This window comes from Prionailurus bengalensis, chromosome X, assembly GCF_016509475.1.
Source record: "Prionailurus bengalensis isolate Pbe53 chromosome X, Fcat_Pben_1.1_paternal_pri, whole genome shotgun sequence".
Classification (NCBI taxonomy): Eukaryota; Metazoa; Chordata; class Mammalia; order Carnivora; family Felidae; genus Prionailurus; species Prionailurus bengalensis.
In genome coordinates, this window is record NC_057361.1 from 102375029 (window position 1) to 102399715 (window position 24687).

A 24687-nucleotide genomic window follows, 5' to 3' on the forward strand; every position below is an offset into this window, starting at 1 on the left:
ATTTTATACTTTTCTAGTGTACTCCCGGTAGTTGATTTTTTCTTTCACCCTTATCTGAAATCCTTCTACTGGGGACAATAACCTTTCATTCTACAATTAGTAATTAATGACTTAGTTTCACAAAGGCTGCGTCTCATTAAGAAAATAATGTAAGTTAACAAGTAATATATTTCAGTTGTTAGGAAGGAGTTTGAAGTAGTTATTATGAGTAGGGTGGTTTTGGACTCTTGAGGAAGGACCCTCTATGGAACAAAGTATAGACCCATACGGGCTGTCAACAGAAATACATTTGTAGACCTGGCGGTAGATTGGGGGTTTGTAAACTATGACCTGTTTTTATACTGCCCATGAGCTAAGAATGGCTTTTATATTTTTAAAGGGTTATAAAAATAAACAAAGAACATGTGACAGAGATGGAATGTGGCTTGCAAAGCTTGAAATATTTACTGTCTGGTATTGTACAGAAAGTTTGCCGATCCTTGCTCTAGATCATAGAAACGTGTAGGTTGAAAAGAGACCTAGAAATCATCTATTCTAATCTGTAAAGATTTAATACAACTCTGACATTTTAGAAATGAGGACTCTGAGTTAGGGAATGACTTGCTTTTCTATAACAAGGTATAAAGGCCATGGGAGGTATTTTATAACTGAGGCATGTAGGCAACCTTTTCACTGATTTATGAAGTCCCCAACCCCCAGTATTGACAGCTTCCTTATAAAGGTCCTTTGTTTCCCTAGTGTTCATTAACTGAATTTTCATGATAAATAAGTGTTGAGCTATCACCAGTTGTACAGAGGAACATGATTTTTTAAATTTGAATTTGCCTTCACTTATCCAGAATGAGAATGAGGTTGATACACCTGTTCATCCTTTTTAGAATTCCTTTGTCAGTCCGCCACAATAATTTGTAAGACTAACAATAGAATTTAAAAGTTTGAACTAAATATGAGCTACTTACTTGATGAGGTGTTTTGTTATTCTTGCTGCCCACTCTAGTCTGCACCCTAAAGTATGCAACCCGATGAGTAGGCACAGTTTTATCCTCACTTTACCAATGAGAAAGTCTGCAGCGCAGTGTGGTTAAGTAACTTGCCCAATATCACTCAGCTGATAGGAGTAAGAATTTGGACCCATGCAGTCTGTCAGTCTGCAGAGACTGTGCTCCTAACTGCAACCTCATGTGAGGTGTCCGATAGGATAAGTAAACAAAATGATACCACAAAGAGGCTGTCTCAACATATGTGTATGGCACTCCTCTTTAGGTCAGGTTTAGGCATGTTATAATTATGTACCCTTTTAACTGCTTCTGCTGTAGCTTTGTTTTGAATTTTCAAGGATAATGATATAACTTACCCAACTTGTGTTTTTATGCAGACTTGTAAAAAAGGCAAAAAGGGCCCAGGAGAAAAGGGCAAAAGTGGAAATGGAGGAGGAAAACCTCCTTCTGGTCCAAACCGAATGAATGGTCATCACCAACAGAATGGAGTGGAAAACATGATGTTGTTTGAAGTTGTTAAAATGGGCAAGAGTGCTATGCAGGTAATGTTTATCGTATTCATCCCAGTTCATTTGTACATTTTAAACTTTAGTGAGTTATATGAAATGCTGGAGATTTTGAATTGCATTTAAAAAATTTCTAACACTGCTTATTAGAAAAAAGCAATAAAGTCATCAAAACTAGGGATCTGTCCATTCAGACATAAGACCTTTAAGCTGTGTCTTGTCATTTTCTACTGCATTATTTTGTTTTCATGGTATATAATAAAAAATTCTTTGCTCAAAAAATATGCTGATGTAAACTATGAGGTTTTAATTTCCCCTGAATTTATGTGTCTACCATTAAAATATGAAGTCCTTTGCCCATATAGAATTCTTGGTTGAGTGACCTAATATAATCACCATCCACTTTAGTGAATTGAATTACGTTGATTGATCACTGTTATCTATTACACATTTTATTACTTGTGCTGTTTCTTAGCAGAAGAGTAAAAAGTGAGAGTCATATCCATGTCAAGTCATCCTAATTTTGTTTCTTCTGCATGATTTTGTGACGAGAAGAATTTAGGCTTTACATTGGAGACTAAACCTGTACTGTTTTAAAAAATTGAATAAACACTATACTCAAAGAAAATAAGGTTATTATTTACTTTATAAAAGCTACAAGGAATCATTTTCAGAGAATTAATTTTAATCCAAAAAAAGTACACATGGATTGATTTTGGAGAACTAGCCATTTAAGCTTTGGTTATTAAAAAGTAAATATAATTCTTGTTTATAAATATGGACTTAATATGTATGGTTTTGTAAGTAAATTTTAAGTATCAATTAGGACTAATAAACAGCATTTTTACATGTATAATAAAAATTGTGTGAGCTGTTACCAGTTGTACAGAGGAACATGATTTTTTAAATTTGAATTTGCCTTCACTTATTCATCTATGGTTTGCTTTTTATATAGTTGTGATGAGGGTATGGATTTTATTTCTTTAATGTTTTAAATGACTATTTCATATATACATTTGATGTTTTAAAAAATAACATCTTAATTATATTACGGTGCTTGGTTTACTTAGTCGTTCCCTAATTTAAAAAGTTATCCCCCTCTCTGTTGTTCCCATGGTTTAATTTTATCAAAGAAATAAATTGTCTCAGTTACATCATATATAGTATTTCATTACTTTCTTTTTTATTTTTATATTATACTTTTTTCTATAATATTTTATTTTAAGCTGTTAAATGCATTAATCTTTTTTCTGGTATCTTTCATTTTTGTTAACATCAGAAGTCTCAACTTATATCCACAGCTAATTAGACTGTTCTAATTTTGTCTGGTCTATAGGGTTTTTGTTTAACTTTTTGGCTCATCAAAAATTTTTAATAGAAAATGTGAGGATTTCACTTTATATTTAATTTTTTTGTTAATGGTATCTCAGTGTTTAAAGAATGAACATTTTCTTTATTTTTGTGATTATGGTTTGTCACATATGAAGATTGTACCTCTATGCTATTTGTTTTTCTATTTCTAAAAGTGTTTTCACCCTTAAAAGTGGAATGTCCACAGTATCTCTCCATTGATTTCCCTGAATTGTCTTCTACCTCTAGTTTGTTTTGTGTACTCTTACTTGTGTTATCTTGGTAATACAAAATTTGATCAAGGAAGTCTCCTGTTTACAAGCTTCCAACAGTTCTTCCTTATCTAAAAGTTCCAGCCCAGATTTTTTTTTATGGTGTGCTTGCTCTTCCCCAGCCACAGTATGTACTCTGCTTCCACCCTACCCAGCACTCCCACACCTTTCTTTTCGTTTTTTCCCTTTGCCTGGAATAGCCTTCTTTCTTTTCTTTTCTCCTTTTCTTTCTTCTTTTTTCTTTTCTTTACTCTTCCTTCTTTCTTTTCTTTCTTTCTTTCTTTCTTTCTTTCTTTCTTTCTTTCTTTCTTTCAGTATCACATAAGATTGACTTAAATCATATGTCACTCTTTTGAGAAGCATTCACAGGCTCTGTCTCTTTCTTTCCTTGAATATATTTCTTACTCTCCTCTTTCCATTATAGCACTTAGTATATTGTAATATAGGTATGCATATGTCTGAAAATGCTTCTGGGTTATTAATTTCTTGATCAGGGACTGTGTATTATTATACATGAAAGTAAGTACAAGACAGGTCATTGGTTTTCAAATAGTTTTTATTTTAAAAAAGGAGGGATCGTGCATGCCCATGCCCTTAGTTCTAGTAGATAATATATGTTGAATCTTATTGAATAGATTTTTAGCAAGTTACTTGATGATGAAAATTTTAAAATATTTTAATGTGTTAGCTTGTATTTATTACACCAACCTTGTATTCCTAGTACAAATTTTATTTGATCTTTCTCAGTAACCTTTTAATGTGATGTGATCTTTTTGTAAGATTTCATTAAATATTTTTGTATCTTTATTAATGAAAATAGCCCTTGTTCACTTATCTGTTGCTGCATAACAAATCACTCCAAGCTTAATGATTTAAGAGAACAATCATTTTATTAGGCTTAATGATTCTGTGTTGGTCTAGAATTCAGATGGAACTAAATAGGGATGAAATTGTCTATGCTCCTATCCATGATAGCTGGGGGCCTTACCTGACACAGCTTTAATGCTTGGAGGTTACGTAAACAGTTAGGGACTATAATCATCTGGAGGCTTCTTTATTGATGTTTGGTGTCTAGTCTGGAGTGACTTGAAGGCTGGGCACAGCTGGAACTGTTACCTGGAGTGTGCACAAATGGCTCTTGCATGTGGCTTGGGTTTCTTACATTATGGCTTCTGGGTTTGGATAGTGTCCTGAGCAGGAGCATCTAGTTCTCTAGTGCTCCAAGAACCCAATGCAGTTGAATGGTGTTCAGTGACTTACCTTTGGAAGCATCATTTTTACTGCCTTCAGTCCTAGATAAGGGAACATAGATAGACCCCACTTCTTACTGAAGAACAGTGTCCAACATTTTGGGCCATATTTTAAAGCTCCCACAGTCCTATAATATATTCTCTTGGCATTTATTAATTGTATCATATTTGGGAATAATCCTAAATGTGTTAAATTGATTTAGTTAACATACCTAAGCTGTTGTAAAGTACAGAAAAGGACTGAAATCTAGAAATTAGGTAAAATTGTAGAAGATTTCTTCTCATTCTCTGAGCCAGGTAGTTCTTAGATAATACTTCCTTTTTATTTTCTTTAATGTATATCAAATTGTACATATTTTATTCATTTAGTTTGTACCCAGGTTTTATATTTGTTGGTACAGAAGTTCAGTGTTTTCCCCTCTTGACATTTTGGTTCTTTTAGTAGCTCTTATTTTTCATCCTAATTTTTAAAGCTTGGTTTATTTAAAAATAATTTTCATCAGCTTTGTGGTTTCCTCTTCTGTCCCCCAAAGAATAAAGTGCTGCTTTATTTTTTTTAGCTCTGTCCTATTTACAGAAAATATAATGTTGAAACATACTTCACATACCATAAAATTCACCCTTTACAATGTAAATTCAGTGGTTTTTAGTATATTCACCGAGTTGTGTAGCCATCACCACAATCTAATTTTACAATAATTTAATTTTTTTTGTTTTTGAGAGAGCATGAGCGGGGGAGGGGCAGAAGGCGAGGTGGGCAGAGGATCGGAAGCGGGCTCTGTGGTGACTGCAGTGAGCCAAATGCATGGGTGGAACCCATGAACCTCAGGATCATGACCTGCACTGAAGTCAGAGGCTCAATCACCTGAGCCACCCGGGTGCCCCTAATTTTAAGATATTTTTAAAGAAAGAAACCTTGTGCCTCTTAGCAATCATTTTCTCTTCATCTGCCCCACATCTAGGCAACCACTAATTGACTTTTTATAAATTTGCCTATTCAGAACATTTCATATATATGATCCATTCAATATTTGGTCCTTTTTGAGTTTTTTCTTTGACTTAACATAATGTTTTCAAGGCTCATCCATATTGTATGTATCATAACCTCATTCTTTTTTATTGCCAAATATTCCATTTTGTTTATCCATTCATCTTTTGATGCACATTTTGTTTGTTTCCACTTTTTGGCTGTTGTGAATAATGCTGTTACAAGTATTGTACAGGTTTTTGTTTGAACATACATCTTCATTTTGCTTGGGTAATACATACCTAGGAGTTGAGTTGCAGGATCATATAGTAACTTTTTAACCATTTGAAAAGCTGCCAAACTATTTTTCCAAAGTGGCAGCACCGTTATATGTTCTTCACCAGCAGTGTTTTAGCATTCAGTTTCTCACATCCTTGCCAATACTTGTCACTGTCTGTATTTTTTATTATAGCCATCCTAGTGGGTGTGAAGTGGTATCTTATACTTTTTATTTCCATTTCCTCGATGGCTAGTTACATTGAGAATCTTTTGATGAGCTAACGGCCATTTGTTTATCTTCTGTATAGAACTGTATTCAGAATCGTTGTCTATTTTTTAATGTTTATTTTTTAGGGGGGGGGGAGTGGAGGGTAGAGAGAGAGAGAGAGAGAGAGAGAGAGAGGGAAAGAGAGGGAGAGAAAGAGAAAATATGAATATCCCAAGCAGGCTCCACCCTGAACATGGAGCCTGATGTGGGGCTTGATCTTATGAATGTGAGATCATGACCTGAACCGAAAATCAAGAGTTGGATGCTTAACCCACTGAGCCATCCAGGTGCCCCTCTCTGTATTTTTAATTAGATTATTTGATGTTTAAAAATTATTAAATTGTAAGAAAAATTTTTTAATGTTTATTTATTTTTGAGACACACACACACACACACACACACACAGAGTGTGAGTGGGGAAGGATCAGGAAAAGAGGGAGACAGAATCTGAAGTAGGCTCCAGGCTCTGGGCTGTCAGCACAGAGCCTGACGCGGGGGGCTCACAAACTGTGAGATCATGACCTGAGCCGGAGTCGGCCGCTTAACCGACTGAGCCACTCAAGTGCCCTGTAAGAGTTCTTCAGATAGGCATACCTCAGAGATATTGTTGGTTTGGTTCTAAACCACTGCAGTAAAGCAAATAACACAATAAAGCAAGTCAGATGAATTTTTTGGTTTCCCAGTATGTATAAAAGTTATGTTTATACAGTACTGTGGTCTGTTAAGTGTGCAACAGCATTATGTCTAAACTGTATATACTTTTTTCAGAATTTTAAAAAATATTTAAATGTTTTTAGAGAGAGTGCGAGTCAGGAAGATGGGCAGAGGGAGATAGAATCTTAAGTAGTCTCTATGCTCAGTGTGGAATCTGACGCGGGCTTGGACTCACAACCCTGGGATCATGAACTGAGCTGAAATCAAGAGTGTGATGCTCAGTTGCCTGAGCCACCCAGGCACCCCTTAACTGTATATACCTTAATTAAAAAATACTTTATTGCTGAAAAATGGTAATCATTATCTGAGCTTCTGGTGAGTTGCCGTCTTTTCGCTGGTAGAGGATCTGGCTTCAGTGTTGATTGATGGCTGCTCATGGATTGAGATGGTGGTTGCTGAAGTTTTGGGTGACTGATAATTTCTTAGAATAAGACAACAATGAAATTTGCCACATCAATAGACTGTTCCTTTCACAAATGATTTATTTGTAGCATGCAATACGGTTTGATAGCATTTTACCCACAGTAGACCTTCCAAAAATGAAGTCAATCTTCTCAAAACCTGCTGCTGCTTTATCATTTAAGTTGATATAATATTCTAAATCCTTTGTTGTCATTTCAACAATCTTCACAGCATCTTCACCTGGAGTAGATTCCATCTCAAGAAACCACTTTCTTTGATCGTCTATAAGAAGCATTCCTCATTCGTTAGAAGTTTTGTCATAGGATTTCAGCAATTCAGTCACATCTTTAGGCTCCATTTCCTCCTCCTTCTCCTTTTTTTTTTTTAATGTTTAAGGTGGGGGAAGGGGCAGAGAGAGAGAGAAAGAAAATATCCCAAGTAGGCTCCACACTGTCAGCACAGAGGCTGACGTGCGGCTAGATCTCACAAACTATGAGATCACAATCTGAGCTGAAATGAAGAGTCATATGTTTAACTGACTGAGCCATCCAGGGGCCCCTTCAGGCTCCATTTCTAATTTTAGTTCTTTTGCTATTTCTACCACATCTGCAGTCAAATTTCTACCACATCTACTGGAAGTGTTGAAGCCCTCAAAGTCAGCTATGAGGGTTACAATCAACAACTTCTAAACTCCTGTTAATTTTGATATTTTGACTTCTTCCCATGGATCACAAATACTCTAAATGGCATATAGAATGATGAATCATTTACAGAAGGTATTCAATGGACTTTGCTCATATACATCAGAGGAATCACCAACTATGGCAGCTATAGCCTTGTGAAACGTATTTCTTAAATAAGAAGATTTGAAAGTTGAAATTTTCCTGATCCATGGGCTGCAGAATGGATTTTGTGTTAGTAGGCATGAAAATAACATGAATCTCCTATTGTACATTTCCATCAGAGCTCGTGGGTGACCAGGTGCTTTGTCAATAAGCAGTAATATTTTGAAAGGAATTTTTTTTCCTGAGCAGTAGGCCTCAAACGTGGGCTTCATATATTCAGTAAACCATGTTGACAACAGGCTTTGTTGTTCCATTTATAGAGCACAGACATAGTAGATTCAGCGTAATTCTTAAGGGCCCTAGGATTTTTGGAATGGTAAATGAACATTGCCTTCAACTTAAAGTCACCAGCTGCATTAGTCCCTGACAGGAGGGTCAGTCTGTCCTTTGAAGCTGTGAAGACCAGCATTGACGTCTCTCTAGCTAGCTATGAAAGTCTAAGATGGCGTCTACTTCCACGATAAGGCTATTTTGTTTACATTGGAAATTTATTGTTGAGTAGCTACCCTGGTTAATTATCTTAGCTAGTTTTCTGGATAATTTACTGCAGCTTATACATCAGCATTTACTGCCTCACCTTGCACTTTGATGTGAAGGAGACACCTTCTTTCCTTAAACTTCATGAACCAACCTCTCCTAGCTTCGGTTTTCCTTCTGCATTTTCTTCACCTTTGCCAGCCTTTGTAAAATCGAAGAGAGTTGTGAGGCCTTACCCTGGATTAGACTTTGGCTTAAGGCACTTTTGTGGCTGGTTTGATTCTCTTATCCAGACCTGTAAAACTTTCTCCATATCAGCAATAAGACCGTTTCATTTTGTTGTCATCATGTGTTCAGTGAACAACACATCATTTTCTGCAAGAATTTTTCCTTTTCATTTATAACTTGGCTATTTGGCTCAAGAGGCCTGCCTATCTTTTGGCCTATCTCTGCTTTTGGCATGCCTTCCTTGTTAAGCTAATCATTTTTAGCTTTTAATTTAAAGGGAGAGATGTGCAACTCTTTCTTTCACTTAAACACTTGGAGGTCATTGTAGGGTTATTAATTGGCCTACTTTTAATACTAGTATGTCTCAAGGACTACACAGGTCTGAGGAGAGAGAGAGGTGAGGAAATCAAAGCACACACAGCATTTATTAAGTTCGCAGTCTTATATAGGCACGGATTATGGTGCCCCATAACAACTACAATACTGACATCAAAGATCTCAGATTCCCATAACAAATATAATAATGAAAAAGTTTAAAATATTGAGAGAATTACCAAAATGTGACAGAGACCCAAAGTGAGCATGTGCTGTTGGATAAATGGCTCCAATAGACTTGCTTGACACCTGGTTGCCACAAACTTTTGGTTTGTAAAAACAATACAACCCGCAAACAAAACAACCCGTGGTATCTGTGAAGTGCAATAACACAATATATGCTTCTATATTTTGAGTACAAATGCCTTACCAGATACATGACTTGCAAATATTTTGCCCTATTCTGTGGATTGTCTTTTCTCATCCTTGATTGAGTCTTTTGAAATACAAAAGTTTTCAATGTGATTAAGTGAAATTGGTCATTTGTCTTTCATGCTTTTAGTCTAATATCTAGGAATAGTTTGCTTAACACACAGTTAAAGATTTACTTAGTTGCTTTATCATTTTAGCTGTTACATTTTGGTCTTTGATCATTTTGAGTTAAGGTTTGTGTATGGTATGAGGTAGGGCCCAACTTCATTCTTCTGCATACAGATACCCAGTTTTGCCAGCACCATTTGTTGAAAAGCTAGTCTTCATTGAATTGTCTTGGCATCAAAAAATCAAGTAACCATCAATATAAAAAAATAAATTTTTAGATTCTCATTTTTATTCCATTGATCGACACATTTATCCTTAAGCCTGTATTATCTTGATTACTGTAACTTTGTAGCAGGTTTTCAAAATCATGAAGTGTGAGTCCTCCAACTTTGTGTTTCTTTTTCAAGATTGTTGGACTATTCTAGGTCTCTTGAATTACCATAAGGATTTTAGGATCAGCTTTCCAATTTCTACTAAGAAGACAGCTAGGCTTTAAAAAAAGTTTTTTTTTTTTAATGTTTACGTTTGAGAGAGAGAGTGCACAAGTGGGGGAGGGAGGGGGACACACACACACACACACACACACACACACACACACACAAAATCCTAAGCAGGCTCCAGGCTCTGAGCTGTCATCACTGAGCCCAGTGCAGGGCTCGAACTCAGGAACTGAGATCATGACCTGAGACGAAGTCGGACGCTTAACCGACTGAGCCACCCAGGTGCCCCATTTAATAGGGATTGTGTTGAGTCCGTAGATCTATTTGGAAAGTATTGTCATCTAATAATATTAAGTCTTCAGATCCATGAACTGTCCTACTTTCTTATGATGTTTATTTAGCCATCAGTTTGCTTTTGTTATTAACATGGGACTATTAGTGCTCAGTGTTGAAAAAAAATTGTTTGGTGGTACATTTTCTCATTGACCCAGCCATTCACATCTTTTCAAAGATTTTTGTTTTCATTTCATTGAAATGTTAATATTCAAGTGTTATTTATATTTACTACCATATTTTAGTGAAAAAATATGGGTGTGATGCTTAATATTTTCTAGGATATCCTTAATGTCACTAAAAAGTAAGTAGTTACACTTTATAGAGTTGGGTCCCATAGTTTTCAGATTCCTTTTAATGCAGATTAAACAGAAGATCGATCATCATTTTGTGGCATCAGGTGATTATTTTATTGAATTCAGTTAAAATTTAATTTTAAATTTTAGTACACAAGTATGTATACATTAATTTGAAGTAATGGGATACCATTTAATGTTGAATCTTAATGACTTTAATCACACTTAATTCTTAGAACATTGCAAAAGCTAATTTGTTTTTTTTGCATTAGCAAAAGTTAATTTTTCTTTAATTTCTTCCTCTGCTGTAGTCGGTGGTAGATGATTGGATAGAATCCTACAAGCATGACCGAGATATAGCACTTCTTGACCTCATCAACTTTTTTATTCAGTGTTCAGGCTGTAAAGGTAAGATACATTGATTTTGGAAGCAGAATGTTCTCAAATGATCTCTTTCTGTTCCACCTAAATATACGTTAGTGCTTTACATGGAAAATAATGCCAAGATACTGAATTGTTTGCATTATAATCATACAAAACGTTAAAGGAAAAAAGAGCAAAGAACAAAATAAGAAAGAAACTCTGTTGAGACCATTGTATTCATATGTGAAAGTTAACTAAAAACTTGGCAATTTATAATTATTATATTACTTTTATTAGATATATTTCCCACTTTCAGCATCTGGTTTTAGGAACAAAGAAATGGATTAAGAAGGGAGGAGGAAGATAATGAAGAGATACAGGTTCAAGTGGCAGGGATTTGTAAAGTGTAGGGAGTTTAAAAGTGCCATGAATAAGAGTAAGTAAGTAGGTAAGTAAGTAACTAAGTTAAGTAAGGTTTTGGTGAACTTTCTAGTTTTTTTTTTCTCTAAAAAGTAGAGAAGTTTCGGAGTGGGGTTTTGTTGAAAAATTTTTTTCACTTTATTTAAAAAGATTTTGAAGTAGGAGTGAGGTAAATATAAAATACAGTAGTGTCTTCCCTGGGGCAAAAATACTTAGTGCAGACATTTGGCAGGGAGACAAAATTATGTAAGTTGGGGGGTGTCATACATCCTGATCTGGATCAGTAAATGATTCAGACAAAATCCTGGGCAGGTTAGGACCTATTTTGTTTCTCTGTAATACTTGGTCCGTCCTTGAAATTCTAGAAGGTGTCCAGGAAAATAAATGTTACAGAGTTTTCCAAGAGTATTACATTTTTTTTTAAATGAAAGTGGTACCAAAAACAGGCATTAGTAATAAGTCAGGAGGAGGGATGTTTGCTTAAAAATAGATCTGAGAAGTTAAGATGTTAATGACAGATTTAAGTAAATCTGTAAAGAGAATCCAAAGAAGCACATTATTTATGTCTACTCCTTTAATTCTATAATAATACTTTAAAAGTACTATTATTGAAGTTGTAAAACAAGTCACATTTTTTAAATGAGTTTTTACTTTTTTATTTTTTAACTTTGAAAGTGACATTTTATTGAAAATAGAGTTTACATTCTTCTCACATTACTTTCTCTTCCAAGTAGCATAGGAGTAAAATCCTAATTCTCAAAATTACACTGCTCAGTGTAAAATTTAGATAATCTGTTTATATAAAGACTTTTTCAGTTAGGTTTTTAAAATATTTATTTTAATTTCAGTGTTGTTAACATGTAGTATTCTGTTATTTTCAGGTGTACAGTATAGTAATTCAGCAGTTCCTATGAACAAGTAACCTTTTAAGAAATGATACATTTTATTTGAGGTTCATCACAACATTCAGTGCAGCATGCATACTAGATATTATGTATGAGAGTCCAGATGGATAAAAAATTAACTTCTTGAGTCTTACCTGCATAATCTCATTAATGTGGTCAGTTTTGAGATTTTAAAAATTGTCTTTTTAGAGACTTTAAAACTTTAGAGTACAGAGTTGCCTAGTGTACTTCTCAGCTATAGGTAGCCACAAATCAGTATTACAGAATTCTGCAGACTCTGCTCAAGGGGTGTGTAGTAATGACAGAGTGATGAATCAGAATAACACTTTTCATAAATGAGATATATCAATATTATTTTTATTTTGTCTACGTCCAGTCTATTTTTCTGGTGTAGAAGAAATCAGGTACCTGTTTGTGGTGGTGTGTAATCAAGGGCCCTGTCCTTTTTCTTTAGATTCTTTGACAGTGGAAGGTTGATTGCAGAACAACTGAACAGGTGCCAGAAATAACTTGATGAGCTAAAATTCTGATTTTTATGTTTAGTCTTCCCTGTTATACAGTAGTTTGGTTAGTTTTAGTTTCCTTAGTTAGGCTCCTCATTGTAGTTTTAAAGCAAGGCCGTAGTCAGAGCATTTTCCTTTATCAGATTCATTCCTTTTCTGGCACCAGCGTGTTTTATGAATCAGGAGCCTGCCAGTTGAGCGTTTGGATACACTTGGTCATAAACTAGGTTGTCCAGATTTTTAAAAATTGAAGGTGTTGAAAACTTAAATTATTAGGTATATTTAAACACTGCCATAATATTTATTTTAGAATCAAGAAAGTTCCACAAAGGAGAATTTATCATATAATCCAAAGTTAAGCTCATTAAATGCTTTCAAAACATACTCAGCATAATTTAAATTGAATTCTTTTATAAACGAGTTAGAAACATCGTTATGTATATGTATTGTACTTTAACCTTTTGCTTTTGGAGTCCTGATTGTCATCATGAACATCAGTTATTTTACTGTAGTTTTGCCTTTAGCAGCTATTGAGGTGTGGTGGGATATTTGGTGCTACACTGAAGGCTTCAGGCTGCTTTGTGGTGGCTGAATGTGGCCAGTGTTTCCTTCTTTCTTTCCTGGTCAGCTGTCACTTTTCAGTTTATCAGCTTTTAGCAGTCTGTCTTCATCTCTTCTACAATTTCAAAGCAGTGCCTTAGGCCTGGTGTCTTAATGGCACCTTCACACCTGCCCCAGGGGATACATGCATGGAGTTTGTGACAGCTATTTTTTTTCTGCTTATTTTTGGGTTTCTGGCTGTTATATGGTCAGTGAGATCAGAGAGGAGCTTTAGAAATGGGACACTTGTCAAAATGTATGCAGCATGTTTGCTTTGAGATTTATTTATTATATGCATGTTTATTTTGTAGAAATTGTTTCAGGGATTGAGCAACATGTCTTTCTATAGCATTGCCAAGTTTATAGCACCTGGGTGTAAAGTGTAGGAAGGTTCTGAAGATGGTATATCCATGATTCTAGATTAAAATAAAAACCTTTGGAATGTTTTTGAGAATGTCCTTCTTTAGCAAGGAAAATGGTGCTTCCTTCCAGATTTGTTAATATTTTAAAACCGTCATGTAGTTCTTTAATGTTGTGGTAAGTAAAGGCTCTTCACAGCACCACTAGAAATTGATCTTACCTGGGGGTGGCAGCATGATGAAGATGAATCATTGCAGACAAAGTATTTAGCTTCTCTTCGCCTTAGCCTTTAGCTTCCTCATCTGTAAAGCTAGGATTACAGTGCCTGCCTCATAGGCTTGTTCCCAGAGCTGCATGTATGTCACGTGGCTGGTGTATAGGAGGCTCATTGGATGCTAGGTCCTCTTGTAGCCTTGCTGGCATTATTACGCTACTGGGAAGTGTTAAATTGCATGCCCATAGAGAAGGAACTCAGGTATCAGTTGTTCTTTTCTGGTTTGGGGTTGGAAAGAGAGTATGGTATTTTATTGTTGTTTTAAAATTTATATATATACACACACAAGTATGTGCATATACAAAATATATCATGGTTAATTGAAAGAAGTCTAATTGTATCTAATTTAAAAAAATGTTTAGAGAGAGAGTGTGCATGTGAGCTGGTGGGGGGGGGGGACGGTAGGTTGAGGGGCGGGCAGAGACGGAGAGGTAGAGAATCCCAAGCAGGCTCCATGCTGTCAGTACAGAGCCTGATGCAGGGCTCAAACTCAAGAATGCTGAGATCATGACTTGAGCCGAAATCCAGAGTTGGAAGCTTAACTGACTGAGCCACCCATACGCCCCTATATCTAATTTTTATAATATATCTCATCTTCTTATACCAAGACATTTTTTTTAGAAGGTACTATATTTATGGTGTTCATAGTGCTATGACTGGCAAGGAATAAGTAATCCAGCAATAGAAATAGGAATTTGAGAATCTAGTTTTTACATGATTTTTAAAAAAATAACCTGATACCCCATCAGTGGAAGTTCATGTGCATCTTCTTCCTGTCTTGTCTTTTTTCTAGAAATCCCTTTTCTGATACTTAATCTCTCTACTGGCTAACTTGTACTACTTGTAATATACCCCGTTTCTCCTCCCCTTTCCCATATTCCTTTGAAATTCTGAATGTCCTTATCAGATTCCTTCTCTGTGAAACACCTGACTTATGCTAATTTATTTATTTTTTGTCTAACCTATAGCTTTTGTTGGCATTGCCACTCATTAGGGCATTTCTTACATATTGCATTTAATAGTTTTTATTTTTTCCTTCCTCCTTCCAAGAGAGAGCGGGAGCTGGGGAGAGGGAGAGTGAGAGGGAGAGGGAGAGGGAGAGCGAGAGAATCCCAAGCAGTCTCTGCACTGTCAGCGCAGAGCCCTTCTCAGGGCTTGATCTTGTAACTGTGAAATCATGACTTGAGCCAAAATCAAGAGTCAGACGTTTAACTGACTGAGCCACCTGGACGCCTCCTTCCTGTTTCTGTTATTCTTTATTAAAACTTCCAGCTAGATTACAAGATGAGCAGGAACTACAACTGTCTATTTGAAACCTTTTGGAGGATAACGAGTTATTGCCTTATACATAGTGGTGTTTAATAAGGAAACTTGGCTAAAGTGAACTTTACCTATCACTCTCTTCCTTATTCAGTTTTATACTTGAAGTTTTAATTGTTACTCTGGGTGTTGCCTCACCCTTGATGACATGTTTTATATTAAAAGGGATTAAGCTAGTATACATATTATAGGTAAGACTAGATTAAGTCAGTTAGAAATGTTATAGAGACTGACAGTGTTAGAGGCTGACTTAGAAGTTCTCTTTATTTTATTCATTCTACAATGTATATTAACTTCTTACACTTGCACATTTCAGGAGTTGTCACAGCAGAAATGTTTAGACATATGCAGAACTCTGAAATAATTCGAAAAATGACTGAAGAGTTTGATGAGGTAACTTATCCTAAATGTTTTGATAATTTTATGCATGTTGATCTTGATTTACCCTTGAAAGTATTCTTAAATTCTGAGTGTTAGTGTTATGGATAACAGCTTTGGCATCAGATTTAATCAGATGATGAGATGTGATCTTGGGCAAGTTGTTATCTTGGCATCAGTTTCGTGATCTGTAAAATGGGGCCAATAATACTTCTTTCATAAGGCTGTTGTAAAGACTTAACTCAGTAATGTTTGAAAAATTTCTTAGCATTTTACAATGCCTGGTATATAGTAAGAACTTAATAAATGGTAGCTTTTTTTTTAATGGTAGCTTTTATTATTGTCAAAAAATTAAAACTTCAAGAAAGAATAAAATGTAGTGCCTAAGAACACATCTTGGAATATTGTTAAAGATAGATTTGGTCAATATTTGGGGAACAGGTAGCTTAGGCAAAAGACTATACAGTTGACCCTTGAACAGCGGGGGGATAAAGGATGCTAATCCTCCCCCCCCCCCCCCAAACCACCATGGTCAAAAATAGGCATGTAACTTTGCCCTACCCCCCCTTAACTATTATAATAGCCTACTCTTCCCTGGAAGCTTTACCAGTGAACGGTCGATTAACAAACATTTGTATGTTATATACCATATTCTTATAATAAAGTAAGGTAGAGAAAAGAAAATGTTACTAAGAAAATAAATTTACAGTACTATACATATGTTTATTGAAGAAAATCCATGTATAAGTGGACCCGTACAGTTCAAACCCATGTTGTTTAAGGGTCAGTTCTCTATACGTTATTATTTAGAATATCTTTTATGTTTCAAATATGAGTAATAAGAACAATACAAATAAAAAAATACTAGCTTAGACTTGAGTGAATTCTTTATCACAGTGATGTCTTTGAAGTATTGTTACCAATAAAGACAGATTTACTATAATGTAAGCTCCTTCAGGGCAGGGTTCACAGCTGCATTCCAGGACCAGCAGGTTTACTCTTCAAAACTTGTCGCTGTGGATTTTCAAGTAGAAAGTCTGGTCTAATTTGAGTTTTACTTGATCATTTTTTTTCTTGCTTACTCTGATGAAGGAGCTTTCAACTATCATTCTAAAAGATAGACAAGATTTGTTTAAAAAGGCTTTGATGACCACTAAGTGCTATTAATCAGTCTCCAAGTAGTTGAGAGGTAATTATGAGTAATGGTATTACAGCAGTCCCTCCCCGCCCCCCACCCCTTCCTTTATCCCCAGGGGATACATTCCAAGATCTCCAGTGGATGCCTGAAGCCACAAATAGTACCAGACCCTATATATTCTATATTTTTTCTATGTATACATACCTGTGATAAAGTTTAATTTATTAATTAGACACAATAAGAGATTAACAATAACTAACAATAAAACAGAACAATTCTAACACTATACTGTAATAAAAGTTACATGATTGTAGTCTGTCTCTCTCAAAATATCTTGTGCTGTACTCACCCTTATGATGATGTGAGATGACAAAATTACCTACATGATGAGGTGAAGTGGGGTGAGTGACATAGGTGTTGTGACATAGTGTTAGGCTACTATTGACCTTCTGACAATACCTCAGAAGAAAGATCATCTGCTTTTGGATGGAGGTTGACTGTGGGTAACTGAAAGGTGGAAAATGAAACTGGATAATGGTGGGAGGGACTACTTTATTTTAACTTACTAATATCAAAATGTTTTAGTGAGAACCTTCTTACTAAAGGGAAATAGCTATTTGAGATAAGAATCCTGAAATCTGATTTGAAAGTATCCGCAAACTAACAACAATTAAGATGATACAGTTCATTGTAGCCACTAAATGATTTAATCAGATAATATGGAAGAAAGGTTTTTTCTGGAATATTAGGATCTTGTTCTCAGATGAGAAATAATAGTTCAACTTCTATATGCCATGACCTAAAATTAAAAAAAAAATGTTTCTCTGATGACAAAATATAGGGGTGCCTGGCTGGCTCAGTTGGTAGAGCATGCAACTTTTGATCTTAGAATTTTGAGTTCAAGCCCCCTCGTTGGGCGTGGAGTCTACTTAAGAAAAAAAATATATCATGGTTAAAAAATGTACTAAACTGTACCAATAAAATGATCTTAAGTCTCTAGGATACTCTTGAAAGCAACTCTTACTTTTGGATGTTCTGTGGAGTATTGGCTTTCGTTTTTATTTTTTAAGGATTTGTTTTTAATGATTTATGGGGATTCTCAATGTAACTGCACTGGAGAATGCCCCATCTTTATGTAGAAGAAAACTCAAGTACCAGTCTTTCCAGGCTATACTAGCTATCTTTACATTTCTTTTAAAAATTATATCATTTAAAAAAAATAACTATGTCATTGTTTATGTCTTTTGACTGATGTCCTTGAAGCTAATGAAAATATACATTGTAATCTTTTGATTATTTATAAATCATAACATCATTTAGACTGGCTGAGAGTATGATTTCATCATTTTTAATCCATTAAAAATAGAACATTGGTTTGATTTTTGCTATGCTTTTGTTTTAAAGAAATTTAATCAGTTTGTTAATCAGAATAATGTTTTGCTTTGATGGGAGAACCTTTATATTTTTAACGTTGAGTAATGGTATATATTTTTATTAGTTAAAGTGAATTCAGAATCTCCATTTTGGTCTTAAAGAGAAGTGTTCAAAGGTACCTCCACCTTTGCATATTCTCCTGCCTACTTTGAGGATTTAATGGAGAAGAAGGGTGAGGTAAAGGAGTCTATTTTCAGCTTTTGCCTAGGGAATTTCAAAGACAAGCGAAATTTTGTTAAATCATGTGTTGTAAATGAAATTCCTGTTTAAAATTTTTGTTTTTAGGATAGTGGAGACTATCCACTTACCATGGCTGGGCCTCAGTGGAAGAAGTTCAAATCCAGTTTTTGTGAATTCATTGGCGTATTAGTACGGCAGTGTCAGTATAGCATCATATATGATGAGTACATGATGGATACAGTCATTTCACTTCTTACAGGATTGTCTGACTCACAAGTCAGAGCGTTTCGACATACAAGCACCCTGGCAGGTCAGTATTTAAAATTTTTTTGCCTATTTCTTTAGGTTAGAGATGAAAATCGTTTTCATTAATAGAAATGAAATAATCACACAAATTAATTTTGCTTGTAGAGTAACCATCAACAGGACACTCTTCCTCCACTCCCCCCCTTGCCCCATGAATTACTAGGAATGCAATGATATTTTCAGTTTTGATTTTTAAAGGTATATTATAGTTAGTATATATTGTGATTTTCTTGTGTTAAACCTACTTGATTGCTATGCCACAGAAGGGGAAAAGAAGTGGATAGGAATGTGTCATGTTTTTGAAAGACGTTTTATCAGGGAGAATATTGACAGCAAATTTGGGGAGACTGTCAGTCACTTTGGATATGTAGTCCTAATGACCCTTATTTTGTCTCTGATTATGCCCTGTCCCTCCTGGTTTGATGGTCCTGGCAGGATCATGTTTATTCTTTAATCACGCCACAAAAGTTTATTTTATTTTATTTTTTTTATGTTTCAGAGTGACTTTAGACTGAGCTAAATTCTTTGATTTTTGAAATGAGTTATATTTTTAAGCTTTACATAATTCTAGAACAGTGATTTTTGGTGTTGGTGTTTATAAAATCTTTTGGTTCCTCCTTTGTGCTAAAAGTAAAATTGTTGATACGCTATCACTGAATATGTACTTCTTGGTTTGAGATGGAAAAAAATCAACTAGACTTTCATTGTTACTATAGTATTATAAGCCTTAATGCTAGAATATATGATTTCTGCAAAAATTTTTCATTCTTTAAGTGTGGGGATATTTTTATCCTTTATTTTCCTAAAGAATTAAAGGTACAATTAAAAGCGTACTTTTGCTAAGTCTTCCATTTTCAAAAAAATGCAGGTAATCTGAGGGAAGGGAGTAGAGGAAAAAAAATGCAGGCAATCTTTCTATAGGATTTTTGTTTTTAGATTGGAAGTCACAAAATACGAATGTGTTCTTGCTCTGTGAATTTAGGTAGTGTTTAATATTAAGAACTTGATGGCTAAAGTAAATGAAAATAAGTATGATGACGTAAGGTAGATAATTTTAGATCAGAATAACAATCTGAGGGAATGAAATAGCTCTGAAGAGAAAATTGAGGATCCCTTTTAAATTTTTTTTTTCAACGTTTATTTATTTTTGGGACAGAGAGAGACAGAGCATGAACGGGGGAGGGGCAGAGAGAGAGGGAGACACAGTATCGGAAACAGGCTCCAGGCTCTGAGCCATCAGCCCAGAGCCCGACGCGGGGCTCGAACTCACGGACCGCGAGATCGTGACCTGGCTGAAATCGGACGCTTAACCGACTGCGCCACCCAGGCGCCCCGAGGATCCCTTTTAAAGACACCCAGTAGCCACAAATTAAGATTTAGTTTTGTGCTGTTCTATTATGCAATGAGAACTAGTCTGGAATAAACTAAAAAACGCATAAAATGGTGAGATAGTAGTTTTAAATCACAGTAAGTCTGGTCTCAGGAGCCAGGGTTCGGTAACACAAGGTGGGAATCTGGAGGAAGTGTAATAAAAAGCACTTTATTAAAAAAATTTTTTTTTAATGTTTGTTTATTTTTGAGAGAGAGAGTACAAGAGGGGGAGGGGCAGAGAAAGAGGGAGACACAGTTTTACACACTATAGTTTGACATGAGCACTCAGATTGCTTCTCCCTTTGGTTATGGAGATAGCTAAATGACTGCTATATGAACCAAAATTTACTTAGAAGGTGAAATATCTCTGAAAAAGATCATAGGGGACACAGTTTAGAGTAGTGGGATATGAACATAGTCTAAAGTCAGATTACCTGGTTTTTTAAAAGTTTATTTTTGACAGAGAGAGAGAGACAGAGACAGAGACAGAGCACGAGTGGGGGAGGGGCAGATAGAGAAAGGGAGACACAGAATCTGAAGCAGGCCCCCTCAGGCTCTGAGCTGTCAGCACCGGGGCTCAAACTCCTGGACTGTAAGATCATGACCTGAGCCAAAGTCAGATGTGTAACGGACTGAGCCACCCAGGTGCCCCAGATTGCCTAGTTTTGGATACTGGTTTAACTACTTATATGAACTGTATAACACCAGGCATATTCCTTAATCTCCCTGGCCTTCAGTTTCCTCGTGAATGAAATGGGGATAATACTTGACTTTGAGAGCTGTTGTGAGGTTTAGGAGATAATCCATGAAAAGTACTGTAACATAGGTAACTGACATAGTAAGTATTCAGTACACATTAGCTGTTGTTTATTTTGTTGTTGTCATTTGTAGCAGCTGTATTTTTCTTTTCTGTTAGAAGCAGAACAGCCCATTTTATCCTTAATTTCTCTTAACTTGATATTAAATTGTAAAATTTTGCATCTGTGAAACTAATTTCAACATTTTCCATTTAAAAATAGCTATGAAGTTGATGACAGCTTTGGTGAATGTGGCACTAAATCTTAGCATTAATATGGATAACACACAAAGACAGTATGAGGCAGAACGGAATAAAATGATTGGAAAACGAGCCAATGAGAGGCTAGAACTCCTGCTACAGAAGCGGAAGGAGGTAAACTTTTGTGTTGAGTTTTTTTTAATGCTATTTATTTATTTATTTATTTATTTATTTATTTATTTATTTATTTATCAAGAGTGAGAGCGAGAGAGAGAGAATGCGCACATGCACGTGTGTGAGCTTGAGCGAGGAGGGTCAGAGAGAGGGAGAGAGCGAGTCCTAAGCAGTCTCTGTACTGTAGCGTGCAGCGCTACACAGAGCTGGAGCTCATGAACTGTGAAGCCATGACGTGAGCTAAAGTCAAGAGTTAGATGCTTTATTGATTGAGCACCCAGATGCCCCTGTATTAAATATTTAATCTGTTAATCCATGACCAACGTGGCCACCGTGAATTATCATATAACTTTGCAAGTTCATCAAACTTTTGGGAATGATTTAAATTTAAATAACATTTCAGGTTGTGTAAATGTCCAGTTCGGTTGACTGTGCAAGCCAGCAGTACCTTTTTCATGCATTTTCTTTTCTGTGTGGACTAGGATTAAGAGTTCAAGGTTTTAAGTAAGGAGTCCTGGCCATTCAGACAAGTTGTTTTAAGCCTTAGTATTTATCTCTGCCATGAAAATGTCTCTGTTAACTTCTTCCCCAAGCTTGTTGTTAGGATGAATTCAGGTTTTACTTCTGTGACATCACTGTGAAAAATTACTTATGGGCTATTCATGGTGTCTCAATTGCTGCCCTTTTTTTTTTTTTTTTTTTGGTAGTATAGGAGGGCAGTTAGCATTAACAACTGACCACGAAATTTAACTTTGAATGAGGAGACTATTTTTCAGCCTTAAAAATTTTTTTTAATGTTTATTTTTGCGTGAAAGACACAGAGGGTGAGCAGGGGAGGGGCACAGAGAGAGAGGGAGACACAGAATCTGAAGCAGGCTCCAGGCTTGGCGCTGTCAGCACAGAGCTTGACGTGGGGCTCGAACTCACAAGCCGCAAGATCTTGACCTGCGCCGAAGTTGAACACATAACCGACTGAGCCACCCAGGCACCCCCTAAATAAAATATTTTAATGTTGTGTTTGTGATTTTAAATTCCTCCTTCATTAGTGATACATATTTTGCTGTCTGATATTTGTGATGTTTGTGCTCATTTCTAATATGCAAGATCTGATGTTTTAGAAGTGTTAGTAATGCAGTTGAGTTAATATTTGCCATGGTAATCCATAAATTCCTACTTGATTTTGACATATTTGGGGTTGGTAGTAGCTACAATTTTAGTTGATTATTTTTGGGATAGTCAATAACTTTAAAATGTCCTGACTCAACAAAAGCCTCAAAATCTTGTCCATATTTTCCCCCTACCTAAATTCCTCATCTTTTTTGTATAGTTTGAAATGGAAGAATTGACCTTTTTGCCCCTTAATTTAGATAATAACGTTCATCAGATTTATTAGGTAAACATAATGCATGTCTTAGGCCTTGAAATTATGGTCCAGTTCTTGGACATTATTTTAAGATTGTGAGCATAGAACGAGTGGATATAGGTAAAAGGATTTGGAGATTAAAATTCCTGTACAGGTATAAGATATTAATACTTCTAGGTTAGGGTTAAGTTTTTGACCACCTTGTACATTTGACTATTTATCTGTGCTAATGAATATAAGAAGCACATGCCCTTATTAGCATTATTTGGAAATGCAAGAATGTATTTATAAAAGAAAAAAATACATTTTACAAAAGCACAGAACATAATCTAAAAGCTCATTGATACTTAAACTGTGAAAGATTTTTCTCCTCTCAAGCTCTGAAACAATTTTGTCTTCATTCTCAAACTCTGAATTGAAAAATAATGGGAGTAGATAAGTAAACTAAGATTTTAAAATGTTTACTTGATTATTTAAGGTGCGATTTGTTTCCTTCAAAAGAATTTAGCAGGGAGATTCATTTTTACTAAGTTATTTTACTCAAATATCTTTTGTTCTTTGAACAAGCACTGTAACATTTCTTTTTCTGATGATTATGACCAAGATGATGAAATAATGTTAGGCTTTTTTGATATGAACATACATGTTATATAATAGGTAATACGTGTGATAATAAATTACTTCACAGATTCTTATGTGCCTTTTTACAGTGGAAATTTGTGACCCTTAGAAAAGGCTAATCTACCAGGTAAACATTAAAAGCCACGTCAAATATTCTAGGTATCAAGGGACTTTGGCTACCTGATCTACAGCAGCTGTTAGTTTTTGTGTGTGGTTACTGTTGTCTAGTAGAATTAAAAATTAGATTTAATTACCAAAATACTGGGGAGACCTGCATTTGTACTTGTAACAACTTCTAGAAGTTCTTTTCATTGTCCTTCCTTACAATTGAAAAGAAATGATGTATTCTTTTCAGCTTCAGGAAAATCAAGACGAGATAGAAAATATGATGAATGCAATATTTAAGGGAGTGTTTGTACATAGATACCGGTAAGTCAGGACATTTTTTCTATGTAATTCTTTTTTTTATAGAGTTTAAATTTATCCATTTATTCTAAGAGAGAGAGAGAGCACACAAATGCACACGGGAGCTAGTGGCAGAGAGAGAGGGAGAGAATCCCAAGTAGGCTCTGTGCTGTCAGCGTGCAGCCTGATGCAGGGCTTGATCTCATGAACCACCAGATCATGACCTGAGCCAATATCAAGAAATCAAGAGTCAGATGTTTAACTGACTGAGCCACCCAGGCGCCCTCGATGTAATTCTTTTTTCCTATTCAAGTTTGGGTATTTAGTGGTTTAGGCAGTATAAATCAGTGGAAGGAGCACTGGAACAAGATCAGTGTTAGAAGGTAAGGTCTTCCACTGACACTGATTGAGCTACTCGACAGTCAAGTTATTTAACTGTTCTGAAGTTGATGTTTTCTCTCTGAAAAATGGGGTAATGTGCTTGACTTATAGCTGCCCAGCAGATGGAAGCTACTTCTATGATTAGGACTCAGAGCACAGGATACTTCATTGCCTTTGGATGTACTATGTTAATAGAAACTATGCATGACAATTCTGGGCTCTACTGTTTTACGTGTCAGTGGGAAAGTTTGGATAGATTTAAGGGGTTTTTTTGTTCGTTTTGTTTTGTTTCATTTTGCTGTTTTGAATGAGCAGAGGAAAGAAATAGGTAATCTTATCACCATTTCTCCTCTAACCTATTCTTTAAATGTTGGTCGCGTTTTTATTCAACTTCTCCCTCACTTCCTCAACTTGTCAATTATTGAATCACTTCCTTTGTAATGTCCCTTTGTCCATTTTTTCCTTTTTGTTTCTGGTGTCACCATTATCTTAGTCTATTCTCCCACCATTTCTCATACCTAGAGATTATTGAAGTTTTCCTAAAACATTCTTTTGTTGTTATTCCTCTGCTCAGAAGCCTTCAGTAACTCACCAGTATCTATAGGCTGAATTCAAAATAAATTTAGTCTGACATTCAAATCCAAATTTAGCTTGGCCTCAATGTGATGTGTACCTAATTCTCTCCTGGAAAATTATGCTCTAACTAGACTAGTG

General features: G+C 35.5%; 1 protein-coding gene across 7 annotated transcripts in view; it reads left to right on the top strand.

The window, feature by feature from the left end:
* Positions 1–24687, top strand: part of STAG2 (stromal antigen 2) — a 138355-nt gene that overhangs the window by 58963 nt on the left and 54705 nt on the right. For all 7 annotated transcript variants that reach the window (XM_043570617.1, XM_043570621.1, XM_043570619.1 and 4 more), the window contains 6 exons: positions 1376–1540; positions 10792–10888; positions 15542–15618; positions 18461–18665; positions 21052–21203; positions 23543–23616. In XM_043570617.1, coding sequence (XP_043426552.1) covers positions 1376–1540; positions 10792–10888; positions 15542–15618; positions 18461–18665; positions 21052–21203; positions 23543–23616 — 770 coding nt within the window. The remainder of the gene's footprint in view (positions 1–1375; positions 1541–10791; positions 10889–15541; positions 15619–18460; positions 18666–21051; positions 21204–23542; positions 23617–24687) is intronic.